This window comes from Toxotes jaculatrix, chromosome 12 (genome assembly GCF_017976425.1).
Source record: "Toxotes jaculatrix isolate fToxJac2 chromosome 12, fToxJac2.pri, whole genome shotgun sequence".
Taxonomy (NCBI): Eukaryota; Metazoa; Chordata; class Actinopteri; family Toxotidae; genus Toxotes; species Toxotes jaculatrix.
In genome coordinates, this window is record NC_054405.1 from 10,387,071 (window position 1) to 10,398,866 (window position 11,796).

Below are 11,796 nucleotides of genomic sequence, written 5' to 3' on the forward strand. Positions count from 1 at the left end.
ATAACATAACCAGTGACAGAATAAAATTACGCACACTGGTCCCCCCCCCCGAACAGAGGAGGAGGGCCAAAAAGGCATCATAGAGTTCCTCATAGATAAATAAACAAACAACATTACAAGAACAAAGTGAAATCAAGAACACGTTTATTGTGTTAAAGATGAATCTCTAGATAAGATCTTTTAACAACATGTGACTCTGCATCTCTGTGTTATAGGTCAATACAACCTGTCAAATCTCATTATGTCTTTTTTCCCCCACAAGCCAAAAGCTGCATCCACTTGCCCCGAGCACTTTAGAAAATAAACACATAATTCTCTCTTTCTCCCTCCCCTTCTCTCTCTCTCTCTCTCTCTCTCTCTGTCAGTGTGATCAATCTCTCGACTTCCTCCTTTTTGGAGTGGCTGGGCTGAATAGAACACAGGATATGCTTCACACTGTTCTCAGTTTCGCAGCAGCAGCAGCAACAGCAGCAGCAGCGGCAGCAGCCGTGAGGACGACACGCTCTGCAGTCAAGATGAGTGCTGGGGATGTGGTCTGCACCGGCTGGCTCATTAAATCCCCCCCGGAGAAGAAACTAAAGAGATTTGTGAGTAGGAGTACACCCTGGACACTTGTTTATGTCCTCTGTAGGAATGCCAGGTTGTGCTGTTGTGTCTTGTGTTTGCGTGTGTGCGTGTGTGTGTGTGTGATATGATGTGGAATGAGGATTTAGAAACATACTGAAGGCTTATATGCTTTTGTTAAACTGAGCTGTAATTCAGTGTCCTTTGTATCATCTTCCTCATTTCTATAGTAACACCTTACTGTTTGGCTTGTGGAGCCACATCACAGTAACAGGAATGTACAGTAATACAATAAAAACAAAATGTCACAAGCTGCAGATGTACTTCATGGACATGGACATTACTCTTACAGCAAGTATACTTAATTGCTTACATGGACAGTATACAGCCTTCACTGTTTTGTGGTTGCTGGGGGTCATGTGATAATGTTGGCCACTCACTCCGCGTCTCTGTGTGTATGTGTTGACTGTGTAATGAGCGTGTGTATTGTGAAACATGGAAAGCAGTGTCAGCAGCAGTCAGACACTTCAGACAAGCAGAAATAGTCCAGCTCTGTGATGGCTGTTTGTACTTCCCCTGTGAGAACAGAGGTGGAGGAGGGCCATTTATCAACACCAGTGCGGCGAGGAGGGTGGGTGGAGGTGTGCGTGTTTGCTGACAAGGTTAAGGTTTTGGGCTGGGAAATAGAAACTTATTTTAGCACATCATGCAAATCCTGTTGATGCCAGAGAACAAAGTAAATACATGTTTTTCAGACTGCTGGAAGGATAGGTACGCTTATCTGTCTGATTATTCAAATGTCAGGTACAGGCACAAGCCTTTATGGAAATTTCGATTATCTTGGTATAAGATGTCATCAAGCAAAAAAAACAAAACAAAAAAAAAAACATAAAAATATCGTAACAATAATTAAACTTTATTTTATCTAATTAAATTTTAGGTGTTTGTTTAGTAGTAGTGTTGCTGACTTTGGCTCCAGCTCCTTAGTTTTCCTTTAGTACCTTTCATAGAGGTGATAGTATCAACACACTTCAAACCCAATCCGTTCTGATGTGGAACAACTTCTGATGTCTCATTTTGCGCCAACATTGCATTGCCACTTACTGCAACAACAAATGTGCGTTTAACGGTCGTCTGCTGTGTCCAGTCCACTACAGTGGGTGGAGTTTTCCCCTTACTCACAAGAGCTTGTTTTCTTTTATTGAGGGATACGTGTTGAAGGTATTAGAAACAGTGCCTGTTGCTTCCACATTACTGTTTTTTAAATAGTTTTTTTGCTGTTTATTTGTTACACTCCTACTTTTGAGGAAATAGATTTTTTTTAAAAAATAAGGATCAACTGTCATTGTTTTTCAGAAAAGACTAACTTCCACTGTGCAGGGTTGCTGAAAAAAACCCCTCAAAACTCTTTGTGAGAACAGATATTGACAAAATTTGAAGCTGCACACACAAAAAAATGTTTTTCACTAAAGGCATTTTGACATGTCACAGTGGGAAAAGCTCAGGTGTACATAATAAAATGAATGATGGCTCAGTTCCATCAAGCTGCTTCAGTTTCAGGGTCCTGGTATGTTGGCTTACTATCTCTCTGTCTTTTCTTACCGGGACACTTGAATAGAACAGGCACGTCATTAATGTTAACAGTAACATCCGAGATTTTGATATGTCAAAATGTGAAAAAGGCTGTTTATGTTTTAAAGTGTTGGAGATGTAAACCTCAGCCTGAGCAAGAGTTTTCATTTTTGACCCTGGAAAGTGAAAAGAAAAAAAAAAAAATCATAATCTTGATTATAACTCAAGGTCCACTTTCCAGGATTTTTCACAATTTTCAACCGCATCTTTTGGTCTTCCTCACTGGATGGAGTTTGCTCAGTTTTCACCACCACTGACCTCCAGTTTTTATCTAACCATGAAAGGTCAGAAAAAAAACAAACAACTGTGAAGCTTCTACATTCACCAAGTATTTGTATTGGATGCACCTGTTGCGTTGGATGCACAAAATAACTTATTCCTCAGAGATCCAACTTTCCATATTCAGAACATCTATTGGATCAAATTGTCATCCGTCTAGTTTCGGTTTCCTCTTAAACTTGGCACTGTTTTTGGCTGCAAGTGTGGCGTGTCTAACCATTTCCTGGTTTGAATATAAATTACCAACTGACTTGTGCAGATTACCCACATGCTGGAAAAAAAAGCGTTATGTTAAACATGTCAAAAATATCAGGAGAGGCTCCACCCTGATGTACACAAAGCCACAAAACCAAGTGTGAAAATGAGATTAACATTCATACATTCAGCATAGATATTATGAATTCTTTATCAAATCATTAATATTACTGATAATGAAACTTGACATGAAATCGTGACTGGTGTCCTCTGTGTATTTAGGACCTAGGCGTAGATCTTTGGAGCTAAAAATACTGGTTAACAGTTTCGGTATTAAGCTTTCAGTAAGTCATCAGTATAAAGCAGTGACCATGTACTTTATACTGTAAATACCTCTTTCGTTCGTGTTAGACATTTTCTGCTAAATACAGTGAACTTCCTCTTCTCCGTACTTCTGGGAAATTAGAGTGGAGGTTCCGCTTACTGACCATATCAAAAGCAAAAAAAAAACTGAGTTTAAAGTTGTTAAGTTAGCTGTTGTGAGCTGTAGCTGTGATCTAATTCCCATGACTGGTCATGACTAATTGTAGTTAGGGGCGAGACATTACTGCTTGAATCTTGAAGCTTAAGATGAACAATACTGTAGAGTAGTAAGTTAAGAGTAACTCCACGATAAACTGTTTGATCCTTTCTCCTTCAGGCGTGGAGGAAACGATGGTTTGTGCTCCGCAGAGGTCGCATGAGCGGTAATCCTGATGTGCTGGAGTACTATCAGAGCAAGAACTCCAAAAAGCCAATCCGCACCATTGACCTCAAAGAGTGCGAGGTCGAAATGTTGAACGGGCAACTAAGGATAAAGCGAGACTTCCATGGAAAGCACCTCTTTGTGGTGAAGACCTCATCCCGTATTTTTTACCTGGTGGCCAAAACGGAGGAGGAGATGAACAGCTGGATCAGTAGCATCAGTCAGATTTGCCAGTTTGGGAGCATAGAGGATGCAGGTAAATACAAAGAATGAAATAAATCTTTTCACTTTGAAATGTGGCTGTGTTAAAGATGCACTTGGCGAGAGTATAGATTCACTCTTTTGGTCCAGAAAATGTCCCCCCTGCACAGGAAGTAGCGAAGTGAAACTTTAAATTTAGGTCAAAACAAACTGTTCATTATGTGCTGTGTGGTTTTGGTAAAACTTTCACAGACTAGACAGGTTTCAAACATGAGGCTGCTTTTAACTCACATGATCTTTCAGTATTGAAGTCTGTAAATAACTAATTGTTATATCTTGTGGCATTTGGCGGCTGTCAACATCCAATGTGCAGCTTCAAGTGAGAAACTACAAAAATCTGCTGTACACACAGGTGTGTTTATTACTACAAACTCACTCTTTGTTCAAACCTAAAGCACTTCTTTTTAAATTTTAGTGGAGTTCCCAGAGATTCGGAAGGTACCAGATTATTTTATTTATTTACAAATTTTAATACAAACTGAAAATGAAATGTAAACATCAAATACCATTTGAGAGGAGGAAAACACTGAAAATGCACATGAAGAAACAGTGACTTTGAGTTGAAGAGCCCACAGCTATACATTTTCATAATACAAATTACATCAGCCTCTGATCTGATGAACTACTCTTAACCTGATCCAAAGAATCAATTAAGTTGTGAATAAGCTTTTCCATACGCAAGGTGTTAACAAAAAATCCAGTAGCCAGTTTTCCATTGCAAATCAGTTTGGTTACACGTTGGCCAGTTTGATAAAACCACTGTTTTCCCAGTCAAAAAGAAGTCAAAAGTCAAACCTTATTTATTTATTTATTTTTTGATAATTGTGGAGTCCAATATACACATAACTGGGCATTTAGGAAATTTTATTCTATCGATTTCTAAAATAGAGCCTGTAATTCTGAGTTTGTTTTTTTTTTTTTAACATCTTTAAAATAAAAATTAAAAAGTATTATTGATTTTTGCAAGAAGAAAGGAAGAAACGTATTGCTTTTCTTTAAGAGGCACTCCGCCAACCAATCCCCAGAGCCTTTACACCTTTTCTGTCCATATTCCCAAATCAGGGAGAATCGAGGATTAAATACCTCATAGTACAAATAGACAACCTCCTTTAACTTTGAGGAGTGCCATCTTTTTATGGTTAATCCTATGTTGTTGTTGTTGTTGTTGTTAACACATGAGGTTAAATGTAATGGAGAAAAAAAGATTTGAAGAAGTAAATCGCAGTCAATTTGAAGGATCAATGCTTGTGCAAGTAGCAGATTTCAAACACATTGGATCAGTTAGTCAAAGTCAAAAAATGTGTGTGCCATGTTTTCCTCTCAGGTCGGTCAAACAGGGTGATAAATTTCTCTGTAACTGAGCTCCGAAACCCATGCACAATCTCACATCTTCATACAGTGGTTAATACCACTGGAGCAAATCATATCTGATCCTCTGCAGCAGCAACAATAACAATAACAGTAACAACAACCACAAGTAAATACAGCATTATTGTAAAATTTTAACATTGTAAATATTTTACATGGTGTAATACCTGGAAATTAAAACACGACCTCACATACTGTGAATCAGAGTGTTGTCTGTGTATAGAATGTGCTTTAAGTTTTTTCATACAGTTAAATCATGCAGTTGCTGCTTGCCTGTCGTGCAGGCTCCTTGCTGTAGCTGTCTTTGAGGAGATAACAGCAGATCAGCAGGGAGCTGAGGTCACCCTCAAATTAACAGATAAATAATGAGATTTTTTCCACTTCTGTGAACATGCTCTGGGGCTAAATTAGATGTGAATCGTTTTTTTTTTTTTTTTTGGTTGTTTTTTATTTTTGCATATTATTAAATCTTGCTCTTATTGCCTTTAATTGGCAATGAAGGCCACTATATTCTTATGGTGGGTGTTTACTTTTATCTCTATATTTACCCTTCTTTTGCTGACTCATGATCACAGTCTATTCCCAGGATGATGATGATCATCTGACCTTTGCTCTACTTTTGCCTGAAATTAATAATTAGTGATAATTTTGTGTAGAAACTTTCTGTTAAAACATTGTCATCTGTGGGAAGGAGATAGAGCTAAGGCACAAAGTTGCTGATGTGCTGCCCTGCGTGTTTTCATAAATCACATCATGCACTCAGAAAAACACACGCAAGTAGTTTCTTATGATGCTAAATTGAATTCTAAACTGTAAGCACTGGGACACATGTTGTTACTGTAGTTTTCATAGAATTTTGGTATAAAATTCAAAATTCTGTTGCTTTAATTAAGAGTTTTCAGAGAAAGTAGGACAGAAGCAGTAGATCCCACCTGGATCTCAAAAGAGTTCTGTGAGACGTCTCATAACTTCTGTAAAAAGAATATAAAAGATTGTTCTGCAACCACAAGAGAACGGAAACACCTATTAAAGGTTGCAAATGTTTCATGAGAACATGCAAAGACTTTTAGATTTTTTTTGTCTCTACATGTCTCTAAAGGGGGAGCCTTGACTCAGAGGCCTTGGGTGAAATGGAATGAAACAAATTTCTGAACGGGGGCCAACCTGACTGAAAGATTGGAGACTATATAAACAAAAGAGGGAACAGGGCTCATGTGTCTATGTTCAATGTGCCTGCAGAAAATACCATTCCTCTTTTTTTAAGTTCACCTGCTACATTGTGAGTCTGAGTACAGGCTTGGAGAGACCTGTGCAAGTGTTTGTGCATAGTTTGCACACTAGCCTTTGGTGTCAGTATGATGGCAGTTTTCTTATCACTCCTTAGTGGTTGTAACGTTTCAGGAACTTCATGTCCTCTGCCTCCCCCCACCCCCTCTTGTGCTCCACAGAAAGCTCAGAAGAAGGCTCTCCTCACACACCCACCTCCCTTCAGCTGTCACCTGACATCTCTGACCGAGCATCTGTATCAAGCCAACTAGATTCCTCTCATCCCCTGGACTACCTCTTTCTGTCACAGTGTGAGACGGGGAGTGTAAGCACTAGTAGGTATGTACAATCCGTAAAACCGTTGACAGAAGACGAAAAGATGGCAATAATTCATGTCTAACAAATGCAATGTTTTCTGTTTGTTTTCAAATCTGTAGACATGACAGCTTTTCAAACTCTGAGATCTCTCTGGAGCAGAAGTCAGCAGACGATGCTGTCAAGGACATTGTCCCCTCACCTCTTTGTGCCAGTTCCTCTCCATCCATCTCTCATGCCAGCCCCAGCCCATCTCTTTTTCCCCATGGAAGGTTGGCCAACCCCTCTTTCAGCGCTCCATGCTCCTCCATGGCTTTACCGTCGTCTTCGTCCTCTCCACTACGCCACTGTGCCACGAGTGTCTTCCAGTTTGACAAACCTTATTCTCCTGCATCGTTTGAGTCAACGGGTGACAGACAAACACCTCCTCCACTGCCACCTAAGCCTAATCACCTGTCAGATCAGCTAAGTGATGAAGGGGCTCACAAGCCGAGGGCGATGAGCCTGCGGCATTTTTCAAACCACCCTGCATTATTCAACCGGAGGACCTCTCTGTCTAGCCTGGACCATTTCAGAATGGGTAAATCCTCAATAGAAACACATTCCCACAGTCATCAACTCAATTTAAACATAATCCTGTTGCTATTATGGTAGGGCAGTGTTTTCCACTGCTGATTTTAATGGTTGAGAAAGTACACGAATGTCATTTTTCAATAATGTGTCTTCTTTTTAGGAGATGCTGATAGCAGGTTTATGAGGAGCAGAAGGCAGAGTCTGAATTTGGTAAGAAAATTATATTATTATGTTTTCTACAAAATCTACACTTTTTTCTATAAAAGCGGTATTGAGTTCCTTATCTCTCTTGACAAGAAAGCCAAAAAGTGCATTTCCCAAAATGTCAAACTATTCCTTTAAAGTCACTGTAGGCTCTAAAAAAGATGCTATAACCGCATAAGATGTTCCAGTTGTACCCAAATGACAACATAGTGCTCTTGTCTGATCTCATGACCCGTTTGTCTTTCAGCAGCCTTGTTTAAATACCACACAAGTTCAAAGTTACCAGGATGAGTCATATGTCCCCATGGCCTCCCCTTCTCCCCCTGTTACCGCTGTTGAATGTGATGGTTATATCCCCATGAGCCCCAGGACGTTCAGTTTCCTCAACACGAACTGCAATGTTGAATCCCCCACGTCTCTCAGCACACTAATGTGCCAATCTGGAGATCTCACGCCACCTCCAATCCACCGGCACCTCAAGCCTCGCTTGAAGAAAGGTGAGAGTCACAACAGGCATTTTGTGACCAACTGAGTTTTTATTTCATCTTTGGCAGCAGGCCTTGAAGATGTTTTTGAGTGTGTAGTGTTTGATGAACTTTAAACATGGTCTGCAAATATATAAAATGACTGAAAATGATGATTTTGATTCATGGGAAATTCAAGTGCAATATACAGGATATCAGGAAAATCAGATACACAGACTTTTTTCTCAGAGTGATCTTTACCACTCATCACTGTTTGAAAATCAACCCTTATTGTGGCACATCGGAGAATTAGACTGTTCTGTCTAATTCTGTCAATCTGATAACTTTGTCCTTTCTTTATTCACAGCTCGACCCCCACCTCTTGACTTGAGAGGCCTTTCTACAATCACAGAATGTGCCACTCATCTTCCTTTGAGTAGAGCAATGACAGAATCATGGTGAGCAGAAAAGTCTTTCGTTTACACATACATACAGTGCCTTTACGTGACTGATAATATAAACACAACTGTGTTAAAATAGCATTTAAGGCGCAGTCATTTTTTTTGGACCATGTATTGCGATTTAAAGTCACAGCACTGCATTTTGTGTGTTTTTCAATTGATCAAAATAATCAACGTGCCTTTTTTCAAATGTGTTTATAAGCATTAATAACGTTAAAAACCTTTGACAGCTCCAGAAGACATTAATAACTTAGATTTAGATGTTGTCTGGAGATCATTCATGCATTAAAATACCTAATACCTATCAGTTGTCAGTTGGTGGTAATAGCAGGTTCCAGTCACTTGTTTTAGTTGTGGGACCTTTTGGCTTACAATTCTCACTTTTTAACTTTGCATAATGACAAGTTAAAAATATCATTAACTTTGGTTATAAGTATACTAACCAAGCACAAGAGTGATATCCTGTTTCTCAGTTTCAATAAAGCTTCTTAGTTGTTTGCTAATCTAACTTTAATTCTTCCTGTTTTTTGTGTAATTGCAGCTTTTCAGCGAACACTTTGCTTCTTGAAAGAAAACTTGAGAATGGGGACAGTCCAAGAGATATAGACGCAAATTGCACTGCAATGGTAAAATTTCTACTCACAATTCTGAAAACACATTTCACACAATACATATGTACTGTATTAAACATACCTGATCATGCAATGTAAAAAAAATGCTATCACCTTTCTCTCTGTTAGAGACTAAAGGAAGCCTTTGCTGCATTTTTCAGCATGTATGAGTAATGAAGTCAACTCAGCTAGTGTTTTTTTTCCTGTATCTCATTGAAAGTACCAAAGCGATATTGTGCAACATGACCTGATCTGGCTTTCATGGCATTAAGAGACACTAGATTCAATTTTCTTTCTCCTGCATTAAACACTTAGACATTGTTGATAAAAACTGATCATTGGAAGTAGCTGTGATGGAAATGTACTTTAACTGAGCAGCTCATTAAGTCAGCCCACCTTCTCCCTGTGTCATGTGGCTTGTATCAACATATGAATCATTCATTTTTCACCTATAACTTCAGAACACTACACTACACTGACATTCTTGTAATTGTGGAACCATTAGTGCTAGGAAAAACTTGCTAAGAGCACAGCAAAGATGTAGGTGTGGAAAGTGAAATCATGTTTCTAAAGTATTCTATTTAGCTAACTGCAGTTGCGCTGAGAACCTTCCAGGCTGTGAACGTTTGTAATAGTGGGAAGATGTACAAGGCTTGTCTTAATTATAGTGCGTATTTTGTGCATTTTCCTAGTTTAAGGTTTAAGAAGTACATTAGTCATGTGTTGTTGAGCTAGGCGCTCTTGCAAGTAGTTTCCAGTCTAAGGCCACCTTTTTATTCAGTCCATAATGAGATACTGCGTGCTTTGTAACAGCTCAAATGCATATGTTGTATTAAGGTACTGATGTACCTTTAGAATTGCAAGTATTTCAGACTCTTCTAACTGGGAAAAGTAATAATTTTGTGAGATTTCCATCTGTTTCTTTCTTTAACAGGAGTCAAGGCAGCAGTTCTATCTCACCTCTGATGGAGCAGTTCAACCCTGGGCGAGAAAATCAAACCTTGACTATTTATCCCTGGATTTCAATTCCGCATCCCCGTCTCCTGTGCTGAAGGTATGTTATGATGATATGAGAAATGATAGAAATGAACTGTGTGCTTTGCACCATTGTGCAACTGCGGCCTCTGTAGACACTAGCAGACTTCCTGATTTTTCTTACATGGACAAGTTAAACCAAAACCAACTAAATACTATAAGCTTTGGATGTTTCAGACACATGATGGGGAACAGCAAATTTCCTTGTATCTTACCTTAGCTAAGCCAGACCACACTCTTAGGGGTATATCATTACAATCACTACTTACTATCAGCTCCACTGGCTTTAGTGTTACTACCAAAGTGACCAAATTAGTGCTCCGGGGTAAAAAAAATGCTAACAGCTTGTCTTGTAAAAAATGCATACTACATGCAATATGTGTGATATCATGTTGAAGCAGCGAATGCAAGAATGATACTATTATGGTACTGAATAATTTAATACTGTGAACAGCGTCACTTACAATGAGAAATGCATGATCCAAGATTTGTAAATCAAGATCTCTTCTCATCTCTCCCTCTCTATGTCTAGCAGAAGCCATTTCTCTCTGATGAGCACAGAGTGGATTACGTACAGGTGGATGAGAAGAAGACTCAGGCACTGCAGAACACCAAAATGGAGTGGACAGATGTCCGGCAGTCAAAGACATAAATGGAAAATACATAATGGAAAGAAAATCTGGCACACTTGGGTTTCAAGAAAATCAGCGATAACACCAGCAAACAGGACATCCATGAAGAGGACCAAAAACAATTTAAAAGCACTTTGAAAAACAGTATTGACATAAAAGTACAAGAGTAAATACTACACAGTTAGGGGCTTGTGTGCGTAGAGGAAACAAAATTGCACTGTAAAAACTAAGTTAATTCTCAGTAGATCTGTACTGTAAATACTGCCTGATCATGCACTGTTCACAGTAAATTTTACTGTAGCTTAAGGTTTTAACAAATTTTGAAAAGGGCATCACATTGCTCCACTGTAAACCAATTCTTGTTGTAAATGTGTGTATAATAATTATAACTGTAAAGATGAAAAATATTTTAATGATAAATTTTTTTTAAAAAACATTTCTCTCCATCATTATGCATCATGAACCAAAATGATCCGTCTTGAACTTTCCTCTTCTCCTAAAACTCTCCCAGATGTGATAGTTTGAATTTCATACAGGGCATAACATTGATTATTATTTCTCAACATCCCGCGTTTCATTCTTCAAGAGTTTACAACAATATCTGTTTGCAATGTCTGTATTTTATTGAAATCGTGGCCCATTAAACATTCAAAGCGTTCAAAGCACAGCAAACCTTTACTTTGAAACTTTTATGCCTGAGTCCAAATTATTAAAATAAGAGAAGGATTTTAGTTCAAGTGTGATTATGTACTCACTTGAAGGTTTGCATGTCCACAGTTAACACGCACATACTTGTGATGTATTATTCTTTATTCACTGCAAACTACTGATTGTGAGAATACCGAACCAAGTTATCCACAAATAAATGTTGATTTGTGTAGATAAAATCTGCAGATTTTTGCTAATGCTGAGCTTTAATTTAAAAAGGATGATGATTATTATTATCTGTTGATCTGTGGATAATATGGTGATTTCAAAATTGCACTTTTTAAGGACAGAAGGTTTCCGATTTCAGCAGTTGAGGACTTTATTTTGAAATGGATTGGCCCATATACATTATGGAGAATGTGTGTCTGTGTTTGTTTTCAGATTAAATATATTATTACATTTTTAAAATTTACCCCCCCCCAAAAAAACCTCTTACATAGATGGATAAATGTACTTTATTGATTAATCAGATTAAATTGCCAG

The 11,796-nt window shown here is 38.4% G+C and overlaps 1 protein-coding gene across 4 annotated transcripts; it reads left to right on the forward strand.

The window, feature by feature from the left end:
- Nucleotides 1-431: 431 nt before the first annotated feature.
- Nucleotides 432-11,029, forward strand: gab3 (GRB2 associated binding protein 3). 4 transcript variants are annotated; one of them, XM_041051429.1, is made up of 10 exons: nucleotides 432-587; nucleotides 3,371-3,671; nucleotides 6,493-6,649; nucleotides 6,748-7,205; nucleotides 7,359-7,408; nucleotides 7,650-7,899; nucleotides 8,234-8,324; nucleotides 8,869-8,953; nucleotides 9,873-9,992; nucleotides 10,506-11,029. In XM_041051429.1, exons 1-10 carry the CDS (start codon nucleotides 516-518, stop codon nucleotides 10,623-10,625), a joined length of 1,704 nt encoding a protein of 567 aa, XP_040907363.1. In that variant the 5' UTR covers nucleotides 432-515; the 3' UTR covers nucleotides 10,626-11,029. The 4 variants fall into 4 exon arrangements, with proteins under 4 accessions (XP_040907363.1, XP_040907366.1, XP_040907365.1 ...); XM_041051432.1 differs by having other exon boundaries at nucleotides 10,509-11,029; XM_041051431.1 differs by having other exon boundaries at nucleotides 7,653-7,899.
- Nucleotides 11,030-11,796: the final 767 nt, after the last annotated feature.

Coding starts and splice junctions, on each gene's coding strand:
- gab3 (XM_041051429.1), top strand. CDS start 516: ATGAGTGCTGGGGATGTGGTCTGCACCGGCTGGCTCATTAAATCCCCC. Junction 588..3,370: donor AGAAGAAACTAAAGAGATTT/GTGAGTAGGAGT, acceptor TTTCTCCTTCAG/GCGTGGAGGAAACGATGGTT. Junction 7,409..7,649: donor GAAGGCAGAGTCTGAATTTG/GTAAGAAAATTA, acceptor TTTGTCTTTCAG/CAGCCTTGTTTAAATACCAC.